This window comes from Rhinatrema bivittatum, chromosome 2 (assembly GCF_901001135.1).
Source record: "Rhinatrema bivittatum chromosome 2, aRhiBiv1.1, whole genome shotgun sequence".
In the NCBI taxonomy this organism is placed as follows: domain Eukaryota; kingdom Metazoa; phylum Chordata; class Amphibia; order Gymnophiona; family Rhinatrematidae; genus Rhinatrema; species Rhinatrema bivittatum.
The window spans coordinates 435078977-435101197 of NC_042616.1; the positions used below are offsets into that span (position 1 = coordinate 435078977).

Consider the following 22221-nt stretch of genomic DNA (forward strand, 5'->3'; position numbering starts at 1 on the left):
GCAGGAGGGTAAAGAATTTATCTTTTATAATTCTATAATTGTCTATGTTGCTGGAAATAGATTAGGTAGTATAAAGTAACTGCACCAGAAAATAGTAAAATGGTGAAGCCAGGAAGTAAAACTGAAAGGTAGGTGGGAAGGCAAATGATACAGACAGGAAAATAAGGCATGTCATTGTGCGTCACCACCAATGATAGGGTGAGATGTAGGCACAGAGGGCTGGAAGAATTTCTGACAGGAAGGGGGAGTGCTAGGGCCAGGGTGATATGCCCAGCCTGCATAAAAGGCTTAGACAAAGAACAGGAAATTGAAGAGCTAGCAAGACGCCACCCAGCTATAGACTTATATGTGAAAGCCTTGCCAGCGCTGGCCATGATCCTTCACTCCTACCCCGTGCAGTGACTGCCTGCAGTGACTGCTTCACCTGCCTAGAGTTCCTGCTTGCAGTGACTGCTTTGCCTGCCTAGGCATCCTGCCTGCAGTGACTGCTTCACCTCCCTAGAGATCCTGCCTGATCAAATAATTCAGAGACTTCTCAGGGAAGTAGACTGCCACTGAGTTGTACATATTTATATATATATATCAAAAAATTTACTGGCACTTTCCTAATTTTTAGTTATATATGTAAATTACTTCCAATATATGTGTAACATACTCAGTCACCCTACTATCAGACTTTTACGTAAATCTTTTATTTGGTTCTGCTACAAAATGTATACTTTTAAAACTTGCACATTATAATGCCCACGCCCTTCTTTTACGACCCGTATGACATAGTGAGGGCAAAAGTAGCGCCGGCGCCGTTTTGAATATTGGCAATACGGCCCGAGTGCAGGAGGTCGCTCCCAGACCCCCGCTGGACTTTTGGCAAGTCTTGTGGGGGTCAGGAGGCCCCCCCAAGCTGGCCAAAAGTCCCTGGGGGTCCAGCGGGGGTCCGGGAGCGATCTCCTGCACTCGTGACGTCGGGTGACAGGAACCAAAATGGCGCCGGTGCTACCTTTGCCCTGTCATATGGTAAGGGCAAAGGGCCACCGGCGCCATTTCTATTAACGCAGCCGTGGCCCGAGAGCGGGAGATTGCACCGGGCCCCCCCCCCCCCCACTGGACCCCAGGTAATTTAAAACATTTTGGGGGGGTTGGGGAGGGTGGGGGATTTGTTTTAAAGGGTCGGGGTGGGTTTTAGGATTGTTTTGGTGTGCCGGTTTTCCCACCGATTTACGATTTGATGATTTTTTAACAAAAAAAAAACCATGACGATCAGATTTCCCTCCCCTCCCAGCCAAAATCGATCGTTAAGACGATCGATCACACGATTCACATCCCTACTTTGTAGTGTGTGATCTCCATGTGACTGGCAGACAGTGTCACTTAATGAGAATTGGTGTGATATGGTGTCTGAGATTGATTCCATTGAAAATTCTAGCAGCAGAGTCTTGAATAATTTGTAGAGAACAAATTATAGCCATATGATCTCCAGCTCCTTCCAAATCACTTGGACTAGCCAATGTTGGAGACAGAACCTGGTCTGACCCATCATGGCACTTCTTATTTAGGAGGAGTTTCTTTTCCCATGTCACTTTGGTAAACAGATAAATTAGTGTATGTAAATTGCTAGTAAGAATTTTTATTCCAGTATATAGCTTTAAATTATGCTCACCAGTTTTGCTGGATTTCTATCTTTACATTATCATTATATTCTAAGGAAAAATTATAATATTGGCATGGATTCACTTTATTTAAGTGATGCTTGTAAAGATCCAGTATTGCCTAATCTTGAATATGTTTGCATGTGTCTTAAAGTGACAGGTGGAAAGAATTCAATATAATACAGCAATGGTTTACTTTAGTTGGCTTAATATACCACATTTCCTCATATAATCAAAATGGTTAATGAATAGAAAATTATACATCCTGAAAGCATATTTTACTATTTGGACTAATAACTCTAGGAGCAAAAGTTAAGGCTCTGGCAAAAGTTGGCTGAAGAATACGCAAGCTGCTTTTGCAAAATTCACTCAGAACATCTGCCTGAAATTATTTAAGGACTGGGCCTGAAGTGTTTATGGAACAAGCATTTCCTTGCACAATTTATGTGATTTTTCTTTTTCTTGCAGAATTTGCAAGAAGTGAAACGCTTGGGAGAAAAATGTGCTAAGTTACAGACTGTGACAGAATGCTGACTTGCAGACTTGTGTCCTGTGGGGTCCCACTTTTATTCATTTCCATTAGTGTAATAATATGTTCCCTTAGTTATATAAGAATATTTTGCATCCTTCCTGTCCTGTTATTTGAGAACATTTTTATAGTACATACTCATAGATAATATGGAACAATTTACTGTACTGCAATTTGAACTAACTTTTCAGAAATAAAACTGAGAATGTGATTAATTGTAGGTCATACTTTTTTTTTATTTTGGTTCAAATAGCAAATGCTTGTGCTATGAAAGTGTTATTGATCTGGTTCATTATTATGTATTTATGCACCTATATATATATATTCTTGTCTTTTATCCAAGGTGTTATAAGGACAGCTTTACCAAACATGGACAGAGAGGTCAAAGAACAGTATCAAGTCCTTATCCAGGCCAAGGATATGGGAGGACAGCTGGGCGGATTAGCCGGGACTACCACTGTCAACATCACACTGACTGATGTCAATGATAATCCACCAAGATTCCCCAAGAGTATGTTTTATGCTTGTGTAATTATCAGATGAGTACTATTTAATGTAGAATACTATTTGAGTTACACTGAAACACTCAAGGGTCTCTTTTTATTCATTTCCGTGGCTGTGACAAAACCTTTTGGAAAATAAAACTTCAAGTGGCAGAATACATTTTGCGGGAAAGTAGGGCAAAAAGCCTGCAAGTCAGTTTGCTTCCACAGTTTTGAAACAGCATATCTTTTGCATAGTGATTCAGGTTCTTATGACTTTTGAAGAGGACAGGAAAAAAAATCCAGTTAAAAAGATGTGAGCAAAGAAATGTTTGTCAGAAAACTCTAAATTTAAGAACTGGGCAAAGCTTTGGCTTCCATAGTGGGTCATATTTTCAAGAGTTTCCTATACATACATAATGGAACAGTCTGTTTTGAAACTTTTGCTTCAGTCTCTTAAAACTATTGTCCCTTTAGTTAGACAATGAAGACTTCCTCCTACACATTGCTTAACTTCTTACAATTCAAGATTCCAAAGTCTTAAAATTGTACACTAGTGTTCCTGAATTGTTGTCACCAGGAAAGATAACTTTAAAAAATGTGCATGCGCAGCGATATGCGCATGTATAGTCCCGTGCATGCTTATGCACATGCATTTTATAGTGTGCGCACAATTGCGTGAGTCTGATATGAAATACATGTAAATCTACTGTACAATATTTGTGCATATGTAAAAGATACATGCAAATGTAGTTCCAATTTATCTGGCTAATTGGTGGCAAAGCTGCAACACAAATCTACTCCTCTAGTTGTACTTTTCATCCATTATAATGACTACAAATCTTTTATGATGTCAATTTTACTTTGAATACCTCAGAATGTTCCTGAAACTCATCCCCCCTACAGTGGTACATATATGGAGAGTGTCAGACTGATTATCCTAACCATGCCGCTCCTTTTATCGCAGGCGCTATTTCTGCTATATTTATAGCATTTTGATAAATCTAGGGGATAGCTGGCTAAGTAGTGCTTTTTGAAACTTATCCGAACATGAGGCTGCAAAATCACGATTTATCCGAATTATTGAAATTTATCCGGATAAGTGGCCCAAATCTGTTAAAAGTCTGTATTTGTGCTCTTCATTTTAAACAGTTACACATGGAGATTTCTCATGCATATTTTTCTTAGCACTTGTTGGCTTTTATGGGTGTATGTCCTCAAATTTTGAATATGCCCATGTGAAGGAAATTATCAGTTTTTACCAATTAATCCATCAGTTTGCCCTATGTATCTCTACGTCATCAAGATCCTCCTGGTTCTTCAGCCTGAACTTCCCCCAGTTTCCCCAGACCTCTTATTACCCAGTCAGTTTTTGGCTTTAAAGAATGTTATTCTCACTTGCACCAGATAATTAGAGGTGTAAATATATGCAGGTAGCAGATGTGCGTGCGTCGTTTTGACAGAGCCTAAAATAGCAGCTTATACATATAAACGCTGGCCATGCCCCAGAGCACCCCAGCCCACCCCTTTTTTACTCGTGCAAATTTGCTTGCACACCATTACTTACACATGTATGTTTGAGGTTTATAAAAGTGTAAATACTGGGGTATATGCTATTTACATGTGCATATGCTGATTTTTACATGCACAACTCTGAAAATTAACCTAACGGGGTAATGCTTTAAGAGCAAGTTGCCAATAGCACTTCTAACAGTTAACTGTTTTATTTCCCAGAATACATGTAAAAGTTAGTACTGCTTTACTGTGTTGAAAAAATATCCAGAAATTGTATATATCAACATGTGCTCATGTACCTTGATTATTATAATTCTAGATCTTAGATATGAAGTTCTATTTGAGGAGACTTGGTAATGTTACAAAAATGTGTTTACAAATACTGAATTCAATCGTATTTTATATATGTTGCCATTCTTGTTGCTATATACTTTTCTTCACTTTACTAGCTTTTAGATCATAATGCTAAATTCTAAATTAAATCAGGAAGGCTACAGAGGTTATAATCGTGATTATTTTGTTTCATATATAATTGGAAGCATTTTGCATCATAATGAATTATTCTTATTAAACTAGTACAGAAGCCAGTCAGGAGTTTAAAAAAAATTGATGGAGTAAAATATTCTTAAAAATATATACCTTCAGTCCTATAAAATCCTCCTCCCTTGCTTATATATGTGTCCTTGGGTGAGATGCAAGACTGTATGTGTGTTGGAGTGGTAGATTTGATTTTGTCAGAGTATTGTGTCTCTGAATGTGTATGTATGTGAGTGCAGGGTATGGGTATACAGTATCTTTGAGTGGGAGATATGGGTTTGTGGTCTCTGTTAGTGGGGAATGTAAAATCATATGTGGGATCGAGGATGTGTATGTATGTGTGCAAGTGAGTGGATGTGTGTTGGCTCTGTGTGAATGTTGTCAATCAGTGGGTAGGGTGTGAGCTAGGTATGTCAGAATGAGTTCTGTGGGTGTGCGAGTGACTCTGTGTCAGTGGGTAGAAAATAGCATTCTCTGTGTGTATGAGTGAGATGGTAAAGTGTGAGTGATTGAGTGGGCGGAGTATGAGTGAATAGGTCACCAGTTCAAGAACCCATGGACTCTACCTCCTTCCCTCCCCCCCCCCTTGCCTCACATTTTCTTGCTACACTATTTCCTGTCTCACCTCTCTGCTATATTCTGCAACCACCTCTTCCACAAGGATATTCCATGCATCCATCACCATTTCCATGAAGAAATATTTCCTGATGATCCTGAGTCTACCCCATTGGAGTTTCAAATCATAGAAACATAGAAGTGATGGCAGAAAAGGACTTATGGCCCTTCCATTCTGCCCAGCAAGTTGCCATAGTTATCAGTTTCCCAAAATTATCAGTTACTCAGACTGCCATGGTCAGGGCTCTTGATGGCTACTGTTTGAGTCCAATTTCCTTCCCACCCTGCCACTGAAGCAGAGAACAATATTGGAGTTGCATCAGAAGTGTAGCATCAGACTTTTTGGTTAAAGGTAGTAACCGACTCATCAAGCAAGTTACCCCCATGCTTATTTGTTTTCCAAGACTGTACAGTTCAGTGTCCTTGTTGGTTGCTGTCTGAATCCAATTCATCTTTTCCCCCTGCCGTTGAAGTAGTGAGCAATGATGGAGTTGCATCATAGTATGAAGGCTTATTTGTTAAGGGTAGTGTCCACCACACCCGCAAGTTACCTTCATGCCTCTTACTTCATTCCCCTCCCCTTACCTTTAGGAATCCACCCCTTACCTTTAGGAATCCCATGCCCTTTTGAAATCTTGCACCATTTTTGTCTTCACCACCATCTCCGGCAGGGCATTCCAGGCATCTACCACCTTCTCCGTGAAGAAATATTTCTTGACATTGATTCTGAGTCATCCTCCCCAGAGTTTCACTTCATGACCCCTAGTTTTATTGGATTCTTTCCAGTGGAAAAGGTTTGTTGTTGATTGTGCATCATTAAAACCTTTTAATTATCTGAAGGTCTGTATCATATCTCCTCTGCGCCTCCTCTCTTCAAGGGTATACATATTTAAGTCCTTCAACCTCTCCTCATAATTCATTTGATGGAGACCTCCCACCATTTTGGTCACCCTTCTCTGGATCATCTCCAACCTGTCTATGTCCCTTTGGAGATACGGTCTCCAGAACTGAACACAGTACTCCAGATGAGGCTTCACAAAGGACCTGTTCAAGGGGATTATCACTTCCTTTTTCTTATTAGATATTCCTCTCTCTATGCAGCCCAGCATTGTTCTAACTTCAGCTATCATCTTGTCACATTGTTTTGCCAACTTTAGATTGCTAGACACTCTCACCCCATGGTCTCTCTCCTGTTCTGTGCACAACAGCGCTTCACCCCCCATCGCATAAAGTTCTTTTGGATTACCACATCCCAGATGCATGACTATAGTTCTTGGCATTAAATCCCAGTTTCCATATCTTCAACCACTCTTCAAGCTTCCTTAAATCATGTCTTATTCTCTCCACTCCTTCTGACATGTCCACTCTGTTGCACATCTAAGTATCATTCGCAAATAGACAAACTTTACCTTCTGTCCCTTCCGCAATGTCTCTCACAAAGATGTTTAACAGAATCAGTGCCAACACCGACTCTGCAGCACTCCACTTAACACCGTTCTCTCTTCAGAGTAGGTTCCATTTGCCATCATATTCTGTCTTCTATCCATCAACCAGTTTGTAATCCATGCCACCATCTTGGTGCTCACTCCCAAGCTTCTCATTTTGTTCACGAGTCTTCTATGTAGGACTGTATCAAAGGCTTTACTAAAATCCAAGTAAATCACATTGAGTGCTCTTCCCTGATCCAATTCTCTAGCCACCCAATCAAAGAAATCAATCAGATTCATCTGACAGGACCTTACCCTGGTGAACATATGCTGTCGCATATCGAGCAAGCCACCAGATAGTAGGTAGTTCACTATCCTTTCTTTCAGCAGAGTCTCCATTAATTTTTCCACCACCGATGTCAGGCTAACCGGCTTATAATTGTCATTCTCCACTCTGCTCCCTCTCTTGTGAAGCGGGATCGCCATCGCTCTTCTCCAGTCACTTGGCACCACTCCCATTTCCAGGGATCTATTGAACAGGTCACTCAGCAGACCCCCCCCCCCCCCCCCCGCCAGCATATCTCTGAGCTCCCTCAGTATCCTCAGATGAATTTCCTCAGGCCCCATTTGTCCAATTACTTAGCTCTTCCCATACATTCTCTTCCATAAACAGGGTTTCATCAAATCTACCCCCATCCACAGCCTTGTTAACCAGCGACGGTCCTCCAGGGTCTTCCTCAGTGAACACAAACTGAAGTATTTGTTTAATATTTCTGCCTTTTCTTCATCTCCTTCCATACATTGATCCTTTTCACCTTTCAGTTTCACTATACCCCTTCAGACCTTTCTCCTTTCTCTGATGTATCTGAAGAAGTTGTGTCACCTCTCTTTACCTCCTTGGCAATCATTTCTTCCACCAGACTTTTTGATTTCCTGATTACTTTCTTCATCTCTCTCAGTTTAACCAGATATTCTTCTCTGTGTTCCTCTTTTTGGGATCATTTATGTTTCTCAAACACTGTTCTTTTTATTTCTCTTTTATCAGCCACCTCCTTTGAGAACCAGATAGTTTTCCTGTTTCTCTTGCTTTTGTTTGTTAGATTCCACAGAAGGGATCCTCTAGTCTACATCCAGTGATTAAAATCTCCAACGATCAACACATCTCCCTTCCTTCCTACTTTTTGAATGTCTTCAATCAGCTCTCTGCCTAGTTCTTCCACAAAATCCTTTTCTGTTCCATAAATTGCCCCAGCCTCCAATATATCTAAGACTTTGTTCCTTGAATCAAGTTTTGAGCCATGTATTGAATTTATGTATATGGCTTAGTCTCTCTTTCCCATTTCCTCGAACAGGTAAGACTTCTGAAAAGGCAATCATGACCCCCTTGTTCTTCTGCTTTTTTTCCATCGAAAAATGTTTTGGCCTTGTACATGATTTATACCTTTTAGGTATTCAAAAGTCTGCATCATATCTCCCCTGTCTCTCATCTTCTCCAGAATATTATTTAGGTTCTTCAGTCTACTCTTGTAAATTTTCCAATGCAGACAACACACCATTTTGGTTGCTTTTCTCTAGACCACTTCTATCCTGTCTCCAGAACTGAACACAGTACTCAGGGGTGGGACCTCATGGACAACCTGTACAGGGATTATATCACCTCTTTTTTCCTGCTGGTTATGCCCCTCTCTGTGCAGCCCAGCATCCTTCTGGCTTTAGCCTTCGCCTTGTCACATTGCTTCACAACATTCAGATCATCAGACACACTCACCCCGGGATCTCTTTCCCAGACCATGCACTTCAGTCTCTCTTCCATCATCATATACAGTTCCTTTGGATTATAGCACCCCAAATGGATGGAGCTTAATTTCTTGGAATTGAATCCAAATTGCCAAACCTTTGACCATTCTTCAAGCTTTAACAGCACATGAACAAATCTTGCAGCAAAATTGGCACGTCTGCTTACAGCATACATATGAGATCAGAAGTATGCATGGAAGATATACAAAAAGAACACCAGCGCTAGGAGCACTTTTTCCAAAACTTCTAATCATAGCTGTGACTGAATGGCAATGACGATGCTGATGCTAATGATGCTCATGATCCCATCAGTGGCATAACAAGCAGTAAAAATTTAGCAAAAACTCCAATTGTACAGTCCATGCTATAGACAACATTTCTGGAAGCCTTGAAGAAAGACCTAATAAATCTTTAAAAAAATAAAACATGAGTGTGAAACTTGTGAATGCCAAAGTCATACAAATGTTGGCTATGGACTATACTTCCTTTCTTGTTTGTAGAAGGAACGGTGCCTACCTATTTCTCTACTGAGGCTATTCTATAACTGCATTGCAGGTAAAGCATTACAATAATAGGAGGCAGAAATATCCATCTCACTATAGCCATGCCTGCCAGTGGACAGAGCACTTATTCATGACAGTTTTTTACTTCCGTTCTTTTGAAACTGCTAGTTGTAGCAGCAACAGCATTAGACAGAACACTACCATTAGCAAACACCACCAAGGTCCAAGATGGTATTTGTCATCATTATTACCAAGCCACTCTATGCCTATAGAGCCTTCAGGGGACCAGCTAAGCTTTATAAGTTGCAGGCAATGTATTGCTTGCTGGCTTCTACTCAACTATTTGATTGCTAACTTTGTGCCAGCTTTTTCACTCAGCACATAGTTAAGCTCTGGAATTCATTGCCAGAAGATGTGGTTATAGCACATCCTCTGGCAATGGGATTAAAAAAGATTTGGATAAGTTCCTAGAGGAAAAATCCATAAACTGCTATTACGATAATTAATAAGCAATAGCAGCTTGTGATTTATCTAATGTTTAGGTACTTGCCAGGTCCTTGTGTATTGGATTGGCCACTGTTGGAAACAGGAGACTGGGCTTGATGGACCCTTGGTCTGACCCAGCATGGCATATCTTATAAGAACATAAGAACATAAGAAATTGCCATGCTGGGTCAGACCAAGGGTCCATCAAGCCCAGCATCCTGTTTCCAACAGAGGCCAAACCAGGCCACAAGAACCTGGCAATTACCCAAACACTAAGAAGATCCCATGCTACTGATGCAATTAATAGCAGTGGCTATTCCCTAAGTAAAATTGATTAATAGCCATTAATGGACTTCTCCTCCAAGAGGTTCTAAATATTAGTAGCATTCAATTAATAAAATGAATTTCATAATTTCTGCTTTGCACATCTCATCAAATCAGTTGAGACAACTGATGACATTCTGGAAACACCATCTATAGCTTTCAGGATCTGTACTACTTTAATCATTCCTAAAGGAAATATCAGTGTGAATTGCAGGAGCACAACTTACATACCAGGAGAAGTTGGAAATTCCAACACAGTAGACCTAATATACATTAGAATATCAATATGAAGAGCATATGGCAATTAAGGTACCTATTATTAGCCACCCATAAGCTTTGGAGAGGCATCCTTGTTGTCTAGGCCAGTGATTCTCAACCAGTGTGTCACCAGGCACCGGCAGGTGTGTCACATGCTACCCAGTCTCTCATTGCTCTTCTCTCCCCTTCCTCCACTGAGTGAGAGGCGGACATTCTTCCACTACTGCTGTTACCTCCCAGGCTATTAGAACGTTTAGATCTGGCTGGATAGGAATGGCAGCAGTGTTTGTTGAAGCCGGCAACTGCACCTTGGCCTTTTCTTCTTTCTGCCCCCGCAGCCCAGAAGAGGAAGTGATGTGTAGCGGGGCACATGGGAAGAAAAGGCCATGCTGCATTGAAAAGTAGTGGCAGTAGCGGCCCCAAGCAGCAGCACAGATCTGGAGCAAGAACTGAAAGCAGCCGGCGATCAGCAGTGTTAGCCCCCATGATCAATGGGATTCTTCTTTTCTGGGCTGTAGGGGTTGGAGGAGGCTACTGCAGTTACCATTTGTGCTCCGGGGAGGGAGGGAGCCAGCAAGAAACAGCCAGCCAGCCATCTAGTCAGCAAGTGTATAAGTAAGAGAGAGAGAGAGCCTGTGTGTGATTGAAAGTCTGTAAGTGTGAGAAAGCATGTGCGTGTGATTGACAGCTTGTGTGTAAGTGAGATACAGAGAGAATGTGTTTGATTGAGATCCTGTGTGTGAGATGGAGAGAACATGTGTGCGATTGAAAACCTGTATGTAAGTAAGAGAGAGAGATTTTGTGATTGAGAGAGACTGGTCAGAGAGGTGATGAGTGTATGTGTGAGACAGACTGATCAGGGAGGTGACTTTTGTGTGTGTGTGTGTGTGTGTGAGAGAGAGAGAGAGAGCCTGGTTGGGGAGATGATTGGTGTGTGAGAGACAGAAATTGGTCCTGAGGGTATGACTGGTGTGTGTATGTGTGTCAGAGAGACAGAGACTGGTTGTGGTCCCTAAGGGAGAGGACCATGAAGACAGCTTTAGCAGCTACTGCTGCTTTTTTTGTGAGCTACTGGCCTGCAAGGGAAATGAGTAGGCGAGCTGCTGGAGAGAGTAAGTAAAGGTGGCTTTTTAAGTTCATTTTTCTTGATTGACTGGCATTTTAATTACTGGGTATTAAGTGATATGTCTGCTGTTTTGAAATATTTTATTGGTGTTTGGAGAATTTTTTATAATTTTTAAGTTTTTAATTGTTAGATGTTATTCTGTTCATCAGCTGTTTTAAAACATTTATTAATTTACAATTATTTCTGTATGGGGATCTATAGCAGCTTGGCTTGTTCTGTTTTCCTAATGGGAGGTGTATTGGTGTTTAGGGCCTGGTTTAATATTTATTTTTATAGGTAGGGTTGTTCCATTTGAATGCATGCCATAATGCAGGTGTAACTTTGTGCAGATTAGTTTGTGTGCATTATTGCAGATCCTGGCTCTATGTTAGATGCTATATTTCTGCATTCAGAGTAGGTTTTTTTTGGATTTTCATTCCAGTTTCTGTCTCCATATTTATAATTTGTGGTCTTTCTGTACTTGGTGAAGGTCAGTTCTGTGTGTGTGACCGAGGTGGCTAGTTAAATACCTCACCTTATTTGTTGTGTTTTCTCAATAGGACATGCGTTGGTGGTGAACTGCTGTCTTTTTATAAGCAGGGCTATTGCACCTGATAGTAGAGGGAGTTTGTGTTGCTGTTATTGCAATAACACCAGAATATTTTTTTTGTACAGTGAGTTGTATGGGGAATGATCTAGTTCTGATGAGGGTCAGGGCTGGGGGCTCCTGTGGATGAAAAATGTACATTTACATTTAGCCTTGCGACTGTCATGTGTTCAGTGTGTCACGCATGTGAGAGCCATCTATCAGGTGCATCCCGACAGAAAAAAGGTTGAGAATCACTGGTCTAGGCAGTAGTATCTCACAAGATAATTGAGTCATGTGCTTTCACCTTTTGGAGAGACAGTATTAATGTTGAAACCTAATAATGCAGGGCTCGAATCCTTCTGTTGATTTGTTTGCTGGAGAAAAAGTTCAACACTATGTAAACTGAACATGAGTGTAACCTACCTACATATCATCTCTCCTCACCTGTAACAGGAGGTGCAATAACTGCTGTTATTTTATTGTACTCTGTGGTGTGCCTGCTATGGAGGTACAGTTGCCAGCAGAGCAGTTCCTCCCTGTGGATGTAACTCACCCTTTCTCCCTATACTGTAACAGATAATGATGTGGATCCAAGTCCTAGAGTTCAACAGTAGATCCATCCATCACAGACTACATGTATCTCACTGTTCCAGTGGGTTTGGGGAATCAGTGGCAAGGAAGAAGTAGCATTAAGTTTTTCTCTCTCTTTTCTGTTGTCTCACCAATATGAGTTTTGTCTCTGATACCCAAAACAGAGATTGGCTGATGGTGATACTGCCTGATTTGGGAAATTAGGGACAATGTCTTGATACAGGTTTTGGGTTGGGTTTTTTTTAGTCGTATAGACAGCAGCATTGCATTCCGTACAAAAGACTACAACAGAGATGTTTACACTGCTTTCATATGAAATAATTCCATGCCTAGAACCTATAGATCATGGTCATAAATTATATGGGCATGGGCTCCTTCTCATTTCCTCAAGGTCTCCTCTCCTCTTCCTTCTTGTGGAATGTGACAGCTCACATAGAAGTGTTCCAGTAAGATTTGTTTTTGAAGACTTCCTTTTAGCCATTGAATTTGAGAGTTGGGCTGTACACTTTCCATTAAGCAGTTAGCTGCCTTACAAAAAGCTGCATCTGTCAGTTCTTGATTAGGCCTGAACATGAGCTGTCCAGTCCTGACATGGCATTAGAGGTCTTTTCTCTGCTTGTTCTGCCTTTTTTGTATAGCTGGCACAGCCACAGACACTGAAAACGATTGCCTGTGCTGCAGCTGGGAGTACACCAACCTTTTGACAGAAAGCAAGGACTGTGAGTGACGGAAGATACCTGACTTGAAGACCTCAGAACCCTTGAACTTTTCCAGGTTAGCTGGATGACCTGAATGGAAGCAGCATTTCGGCATGTACTGAATAACTACAAAGCTTTTTCAGCAACCACTAGAAATGCTAGTTAAGGAGAAATCTGCAGGTGTCCACAATCTATACCCGGCAGCTGAGAAGTATAGATTCCCTGTTTCTGAGCTCTACCATATCAAATGCAGAGATAATTCCAGTTGATTTGACCCTAACCTTGGGAAGGACAGCAGAGTCATTTAAAAATTCATTGTCAAGTAGATATTTCCATGGTCAGAGTCTGTGTACCACTCATTAAAATTGAAACCACAGTAAGCTAACTACAACTATAACCCTAGCCCTTTACGGTCATGGAAAAACAGTAAGAGCCAGAGGCCAGATCCATGTGAAAGCTTCCGGACCTATTTAGGGACAGTCTCATGTTTCTTGGAGTCATTGTGACAGCAGCAGATGATGAAAATGTGCTTAGTAGAAATGCAGCAGCAAGACTGGACCTTGTAAATCTTGTCAAGGAGGTCCAAGTATTTTGAGATTTGGGTATCCTATAAGGGGAGCTTGTGAAAATTCAGTTGATAGATCATACCTGCCTCTGTAATGTCTAATGGCCCTTAGACTTTCTTTTCCTTTATTATGAAAAGTAAAAGAGCAGCAGGAAAAAATGTAGACATTGGGAATCATCACTAAAGTAACAGAGCCTCCAAAACACTGTGTCCCCCTTGGTTCCAGTTATCAAAAGAAATGGGGGAAAAGTGATTTTTATAAAGCTGAAATGATTAGGTGTATAGAGTTTTTAAAGTGAAATAATATATATTGCCCATTCCACATGACATATTACACAAGTTGGCAGGTGGTACCATCTCATCTAGCCTAGATCCTTCCAGTGGACCTCCTCAGATGCCATTGGAAGAGGAAACTGCCAAACTATTAACCTTTATTATTCTGTGCAGAAGGTATTGTTTTTGGTTGACATTTGGGATTGCATCAGCTCCTGAGATCATCCAAAGAAAGATGTCTGAGCTTCTAAGTGGACATGAAGATTCAGTGGTCTATATTGACAGTATCCTTGTATATGGATCTAAAACCGTGCATGACTTGGAGCTAAACAAAATCCTTGATTCTACTTTTACGTCTGGACTTTAATGTGGACAAGTGCAAGGTGTTGCATATAGGGAAAAATAACCCTTGCTGTAATTACAAGCAGGCCGATACAGTAAGGAGCGGTAGGAAGAGCCTCGTTAGTGCTGGGCACACCCGCGGTTGCCGCACGCACAGTCCAGCTCACCTACCGCTCGATACTGTATGTAAATAGCTTGCAAATGCAAGCTGCGTCTAAGAAGCGTCCGTGAAGCGTTAGGCCCACGCAACCCATTTTACTGTATAGAGCGCTATACAGTATCCTGGGTGCGCTGGCCTAACGCTTCACGGACACGCTGATATCTGTCAGTATCCCCTCTCTCTCTTGCAACTTTTTTTTTCGCTTTTTCAATTTTTTTCCACTTTCGTTGCTTCGGGAGGAGAGGAGAAGACTGGGGCTGCCCCGGAGTCCAGCACCCATGGACGCGGCCAGGGCAGGTGAGCGGGGGCTGGGGGAAAGTTTGCTGCCTACCCTTACCCCTGCCTCTAATGCAGGGGTAAGGTTAGGCGGTAAGTTAGCAGGTTAAACGCGCGGCAAAACAGCAGGGTAAAAAAGCGATAGTCGGGGCACGTGTTACTGTATGGGAGGGAATAGCTAATTTGATCGTTTACATGTAATATACATGCCGTGGGCGGAAGGGGTTACCCGGTGATTTAAGGATGCGGTAAGAGAAGGATAAAGGGGATTGTGTATCGCAGGAAGGGCTAACGAGGCCGAAAAGTGGGTAGAAAGCGGGTTAGGAGCAGGGTAACCATGGCCGCATTTTACTGTATTGACCTGAAGGTTAGGCTCCATATTAGGAGTTACCACCCAGGAAAAAGAACTAGGCATCATAGTGGATAATATATTGGCATTGTCGGCTCAGTGTGCTGCGGCAGTCAAAAAAGCAAACAGAATGTTAGGAATTATTAGGAAAGGAATGGTGAATAAAATGGAAAATGTCATAATGCCTCTCTATCGCTCCATGGTGAGACTGTACCTTTAGTATTGTGTACAATTCTGGTCACCGCATCTCAAAAAAGATATAGTTGCACTGGAGAAGGTACAGAGAAGAGTGACCAAAATGATAAAGGGTATGGAACAGCTTCCCTATGAGAAAAGGCTAAAGAGGTTAGGGTTGTTTAGCTTGGAGAAGAGATAGCTGAGGGGGGATATGATACAGGTTTTTAAATCATGCAAGGTCTAGAACAGGTAGATGTGAATTGGTTATTCACTGTTTCGGAAAGTAGAAGGACTAGGGGGCTCTTCATGAAGTTAGCAAGTAGCCATTTAAAACTAATCAGAGAAAATTCTTTTTCACTCAACGCACAATTAAGCTCTGGAATGTGTTGTCAGAAGATGTGGTTAGTGCAGTTAGTTTATCTGGGTTTAAAAAAGGTTCGGCTAGGTTCTTGAAGGAGAGGTCCATTGACTGCTATTGATCAGATTGACTTCAGGAATAGCCACTGCTATTGCTGGCAGCAGTAGCATGGGATCTACTTAGTGTTTGGGTAATTGCCAGGTACTTGTAGCCTAGATTGGCCACTGTTGGAAACAGGATGCTGGGCTTGATGGACCCTTGGTCTGACCCAGTATGGCAAGTTCTTATGTTCTTAACTCGAGGGAGAAAAATGTAAATTTAAACAACCAAAGATTGAATTTGTGGGCCAGTGCATTAGTGAACATGGCATTGCAGCATAGTAAGAAAAAAAGAAAGCAATTATAGATCCTAAGACCCTACAGGACATATAAAAGTCTTTAGGCTGATTACAAACATAGGGAGAGACCTTCCTATCTTATCTACAAACCTGTCATCGGGAGGGCAATTTTGAAACTCATTGGGCTTGCAGTACTTTTTATCTGCAGGGCTGCAAACTCATTTTCAAGAGGGAACTCCCTACTGAGTTTTTCTTTGAATATCTAGCTGGTGCATGCAGTGTGGATACAGATGTGCTTTACACCTGCATGGGGCCAAGTGCAAGGCATGTGCCAGAAGGTATGTGTCTAGATTTCAGAATGAAATCTCTGCCCATACTTTTCCTCCCCAACCTGTCTCTGCCTCATACTTTATGCAGGTAATGGTTTATGCACTATGAACCCAATGCTGAGTAGAGTGGAATTCAAAGGAGATATTTTGGAGTGGACAAACAAACTACCCATGATCTGGCAGCCCCTGCAAGGGTTTGCCACAATAATCAAAGCAAAACTACCTGTTGCTTCCTTCAACAAGTCCTGCAAAATCTTGTACCTGCTTTTTGTGTGGCTGCTTTCTCAAAACAAAACAATGCATGGAGTTTTGAATATTATTCTAAACTGTGCACATAGTTGCCTCCCCCAGCCTACCCCCCTTCACTGCAAAATAGACCATTTCAACAGGTAAAACAGGATCTTTCCTGCAGAAATGCCATTCATTATCACCTTCCCAGTGACAAAATGGTCAATTCCACTTTTTCTTGCTGTATATAAAAGAAATAGTGAATGTTTATTGATGCCATCCTCCATACTAGAGTGTACTTCTAACTGGATGGCAGTATTCCAGTATGTATTAAAATACAGATATATTCTTATTTTGACAGCTAAAGCCTTCATTCTGCCAATTTTTTTTTAGAATTCATAAACATTTTACTGGGATAGTGGAGAAGGGAGGGAAGAGGACCAGTTAGTCAAACAAATGCATTCCCAAACACAAATGTGAACAGAGATGTGCTGCAGATCTCAGTTAAAATAAAATACATAACCAGAGTTTATGTTGCTTGTTGTCCAGCCCCCAAATTCTAAAGAAACAAGGGATTTTTTTTAAGCATGTATAGTAATACATATTAGTGCATATTAGAGATGTACATTTGTTACATTTGTTTCAATGGGTATGCGTGTACTTCGCTGACTTTCTAGTACACACGGGAAACGAAGAGTATGCATGTATTTTTAATAGTGAGATACATGCATATTATCCATTTTCCCATGTGTACTAGAAAGTTGGCGAGGTAGGCGCGTACATGATGAAACAGATGTAACGAATGCACATCCCTAGTGCATATGAGTAGCTTTTCAACGAACCATTTGAGATGTTAGGTTAAGTGGACATTAAGAAAAACCACTGAATTTTCAGATCAGGTTGAGATTGTTTTTTATGCATTTTTAAAAAACATCCTGTACTACTACTTTATGAGGTATTTCTTTATTAAACTGTATTAGGAAGTAGATGTAATTTGCTTTTCTTGGGTTTTTTTTCATATTTTATAGGAGGAGAAAATTTGCTTATTATAGCAAGCAATGCCCAGTAAAATGACAGTTATAAAATCCAGTTTTGTCTGCCAAAAACTTAAATGATCAAATTTTCTAACATCAAAACAAAATTGGGAAGGCTTTTGTGGGATCAAAATACATAAATGGGTATAATAATTTAATTGGATTCCAGGGAAAACTGCTGATTGAGGACTTTTACTGATTGCCCTGATTAGGGTCAAGGAAGAACCTTTTGCATAGAGCAGCAGAATTTGATACAACTGCACAGTTTTTTTGTTGGTTTTTTTTTTAACATTCCTTGTGCAGTTACCACTTAAAGACAACTGTTAGGCATTCAGAAGAGGTTTCAACTCAATGAATTTCCCATCTTCTTTCAGCAAATGAACTGTACATCTGTGCAACCTTCAGATATCAGTTGAAAGCAGGCATACAATAATGTTCCTTCTCTACTGGATAGACACCACCTTTTTTTTTTTTTTTTTTTCCATGCTGCTTTTACTTTTTTTCAGTGCAAAGGGTTGTTTGTATCTCACCATAGAGTAACTTAACCAGGAAGGAAACAGGCAGAAGCAACTAGCAAGAAAAGAATAACCCGGGAACAAAATGTGCTGAATAAAGTTAAGAAGAGAAAAGAAAAGCCTGGAAGCAGGGAAAGAGGTCCCTGGATGAAGCTGTAGGAGTAGGTTGGACTGGGGTCCAACCCCACTCAGTTCTAGACTTTAAAAAGAAACAAAAGGAAGCAAGAAGGCACAGGAGAGCTGAAGCTTTTGACTGTTAAGGAGAGCAAAGCTGGAAGAGATAACCAGAAGGTCAGGACCCCAACTGGGATAAAGAGAACTAATCTTGTCAGAGAGGACCCCTAGCTGAAGGGCATAGCAGTCGGGGTACAGGATAAACAGGGTTTTCAGATAGATACAAGGCCTGTCTATCTAGTCAGCCTTGAGCAAAGTGTGCAGTTTTGATTTATATATCTATAGTTTCATGCCTGTCACAAGTAATGCTTGAGATGAAATAAAGAAAAGACATTACTGCAGCCGAGTCTCATAGTGTGCTTATTGGCCAGCATCCAGGAGGGGGAGAGAAGAGTAGGGGCAGTGACTCACCCATGACCCCATCGTACTCAGACAGAATAGGAACCCAGCATTCAGGACTATGAAAAAATCTGTATGTAGCATTACCCATTTTGAAAGAGACATGTAGGCCTTGATGCGGATGTTTTGAAGAACACTTACAGATTCAAAGGGCCATTCTTCGGGTCTTTGTAATACATGTCCTTGGCAACAACATTGGACTGAGGTAGAATATCTTCCATTTAGAGAATTACAAAGAAGACATGCAGGAAAATTAAGAATGTGCAAAGGTAGTTATTGGAAAAATTGAAAGTGTATAATTTATTTGTTAAAGACACAAGCAATGGCTTGACTTAGGTAATATTAAAAATATGTTTAGTGTATTCCCCACCCTTCCCCCATCCATTTGAGAGTAATTTTCAAAAGCATTTCTCCGGGTAAAAATGTATTTGATATGTGCAAATGTGTTCTTTGAAAGTTGCCTAACGTCTGCGCACAAAAGTATGCATGCAGTGCCAGCAGACAATCACTTTTATGTGCAGAAGGAAAGAATGCATTCCTGAGGGCAGAGTTGGGAAGCGTCAGCACTTGTGCACATATGCACACAGTTATACCCATATGCATAGACACATAATTTTGCTGGACAATATTCCACACAAATAGCTGGTGAAGGTCTGTGTGTATACTCTTTTACAACACAATTTTTAAAGGATAAATGTTAGGATGAAGGTAGAACCAGACTTTTTCCCCCACAAAATAATTTATGCTGAGCTCTTTCTAAGACCCTCAAACCTAAACTATTCATTTGTGAGCAGAATGATCAACCTGTTCTCACTTATCAGCAGGAATGTACTTGGAGACATTGCCAACAACAATACTTTTCTTTAAATAAAGGCGCGATGCATCATCACACGGCAAGTTATCGTTCTGGTTGCCAGAGATCTCTGAGTTTGTAACACCTAGACTATACTACTAATTATGCTGCACAGTTTCATTCTACTGGGCATACTGTCATCTATATCCAGATTTCAAGTGTCTTTGTCCATCAAGTATTTATGCTGATATAATGAATCTACTTCTAAATAGTTAAGACAGTGTTTCTGATCGTTGACTATTTGGAGATTAAGATCTAGATAGTGACTCCAGAAATGTCATAATCGAAGAATGGATGAGAATTAGATCATCACATGACTTGGAACCCTCTGGACTTTAAGGAAGCCTTGGAGGCATAGTAATATCTATCATCCTTGCCTCAATCAGTTGTTGATCAAGCACTTCAATTTCATGTTCGTTTTCTTCATTTCAAAAGTAAACTATTATTTAATAATAGCCTCAGTCCTCTGAATAGCAGCATCTTGATCTGACAACTCAATTATGTGTCATTTATTTTGATGTATCACTAAGATCTCATGGATCACGTTATTATCTTCAATCATTCTAGATTCCAAACATGTTACAGTGGTCCTTTCCCTCAAAGTTTTCCCTTTGGAAATTGATGTAAAGTCTGCGGGTAAAAGGTATCTGAAGACCTTACACTTCTGCACTCAGTCTGAAAATTCCATTAGAGAATAATTTTCAAATGCTTTTATATGCAGAAATAGGGTTTTGTAAAACTGATTGCCCAATGTGCAGGTAACCTTATCATGTTTGCACACATGTTTATCTAGACTGTGTGGAAGCATTTCTGAGGGTTTTTTTTATTTAAACAAGTATGCACAGAAGTTAGAATGGGAAATGTATATGCTTTGGATAGCAGATGTAACTTAAATGGGTGCTTTCAATGAGATAATTTTCAAAGCAAATGGCTACACATAGACATTCCTTTTGGAAATTGGTATAACTTATGTGTGTATTTATCACATAAGTTACCTTTGATGTTACAAAATTACCATCCCTGTCTTTGTACAATGCATGATTTGTTCTCTGTTAGTTATTCATAATGCCCCTTACTGAAATGGTTGATTTGAGATGTTTCTTTTTCTCCCAAGATGGAACTGAAAGATGATGGCCATATAATTACATAGTAAGTCTTGCTTTGGCAGAGCTGAAGATTGCTTCACAGCTTAGACTTAATCTGAATGGAACAACTTCACTGTTGTTGAATTCTGTAAGTGATGAGATGCTAAGTCAAGAGTAAAGCCATCTAGCTTAAACAGTGTGAACTGAGTAATGTTCAGTTCACTGGATTTCATCTCAGTAGCACACACATAAAAAGCAATAACCATTTTTTATGTGAAGAATATCTCATCTTACTAAGTTGGACGTACACTTGCTAAAATGTATTTCTTAAGAAAACAGCAACAAATCTGGTGCTCTGTGTTCCAGTGTTATTTATGTTACGCACTTCTCAAACACCACTGGGGTCCCATTCTAAATATAATGGTTATTTCAAAGGAAGAGGCAATCTGTAATAAGTCATATGTTAGTGTATGGAGTTTGATATGCGCTAAATAATACAGGATCAACAAATATAAGGAACGAGGCCTGGCAAGTAAGGATGAAAATAAATCCTATAAGATTTCACAGGTCAATTCACATTCTAGAAGAATGCTATATATGTTGCACATGATTATATTTATTCTAAACAACTAAAGATACTTGTATGAACTAGATTAACCTGCTACATAATAGAGTTTGCTGAGAAGAAACCTAAATTCTGAAATTATTTTTCTGAAACTAAATGCTAGCAATTATTACTAGATATTTCAAAATCAAGCTGCATTAATTTGTATTACTTTACCTACATCAGCATGAACTGCACAGGTTTATCTGTTATCTCCTTCACAGGTATCTTCCATTTGAAAGTACCAGAATCCTCTACTGTTGGGTTAGCTGTTGGAAGAATCAGAGCTGTGGATCCTGACTTTGGAAAGAATGCAGAGATTGAGTATAATATTGTTCCAGGTGATGGGGGAAACCTATTTGACATCAATACAGATGAGAATACACAGGAAGGTATCATCATTCTGAAAAAGGTACTTTGTAAAAGTTCTCTCAATTGCCTGCAAGATTGTGCCATTGGCACTGGATTGTAGCAAACATACTGTATATTTAAATACATAAATATAATGAGCAATGCAAATCAGCTTTTATAAACTTAGGGATGTCATTGTATTTATTTCTATTTCTCATCAGAAATAGTTATTTTAAATAATGATAGCATGGTTAGTACTAGAGAAAGGGGTTTGAATGATAGAACTGAAAAAAGACATCCTTTGTTTTTGTGTCAGCTGTAATATTAGCAACAGTGCAAAGTTTCCACATTTAGCCCAGTAATATACAATGGAAATCAATAAGCTTCTTCAGTAATGTCCCCTGATATCAGTAGAAAGAGGTAAAACAACACTGGCTAACTGGAATAACCCATATTCAGCCAGCCAGTATGCCATTCAAACAAAACACTAACAGTAAATGTTTTAGATACCGGTAATTAATTTGGCTCTGATTTTCCTACTTTGCCCTGTCCACCATTTGAATCTAAGTAAATCAGAATGCCATTCTACTGGAACTTATCAGAAGCCATTGCAGACACCACACTGGTATAAGTCAAATATGAGTGCAATAGTGAACTTCTAGTAGGAAATTTGTAGAAAAAAATGGCAGTATGGCCAAAGTAATGGTGCA

The 22221-nt window shown here is 40.2% G+C and overlaps 1 protein-coding gene across 4 annotated transcripts in view; it reads left to right on the forward strand.

Annotated features, from left to right (window-relative positions):
* The window catches only part of CDH12 (cadherin 12), a 2479035-nt gene that overhangs the window by 2297614 nt on the left and 159200 nt on the right, over positions 1-22221 (forward strand). For all 4 annotated transcript variants that reach the window (XM_029590315.1, XM_029590316.1, XM_029590317.1 and 1 more), the window contains 2 exons: positions 2519-2686; positions 21385-21572. In XM_029590315.1, coding sequence (XP_029446175.1) covers positions 2519-2686; positions 21385-21572 — 356 coding nt within the window. The remainder of the gene's footprint in view (positions 1-2518; positions 2687-21384; positions 21573-22221) is intronic.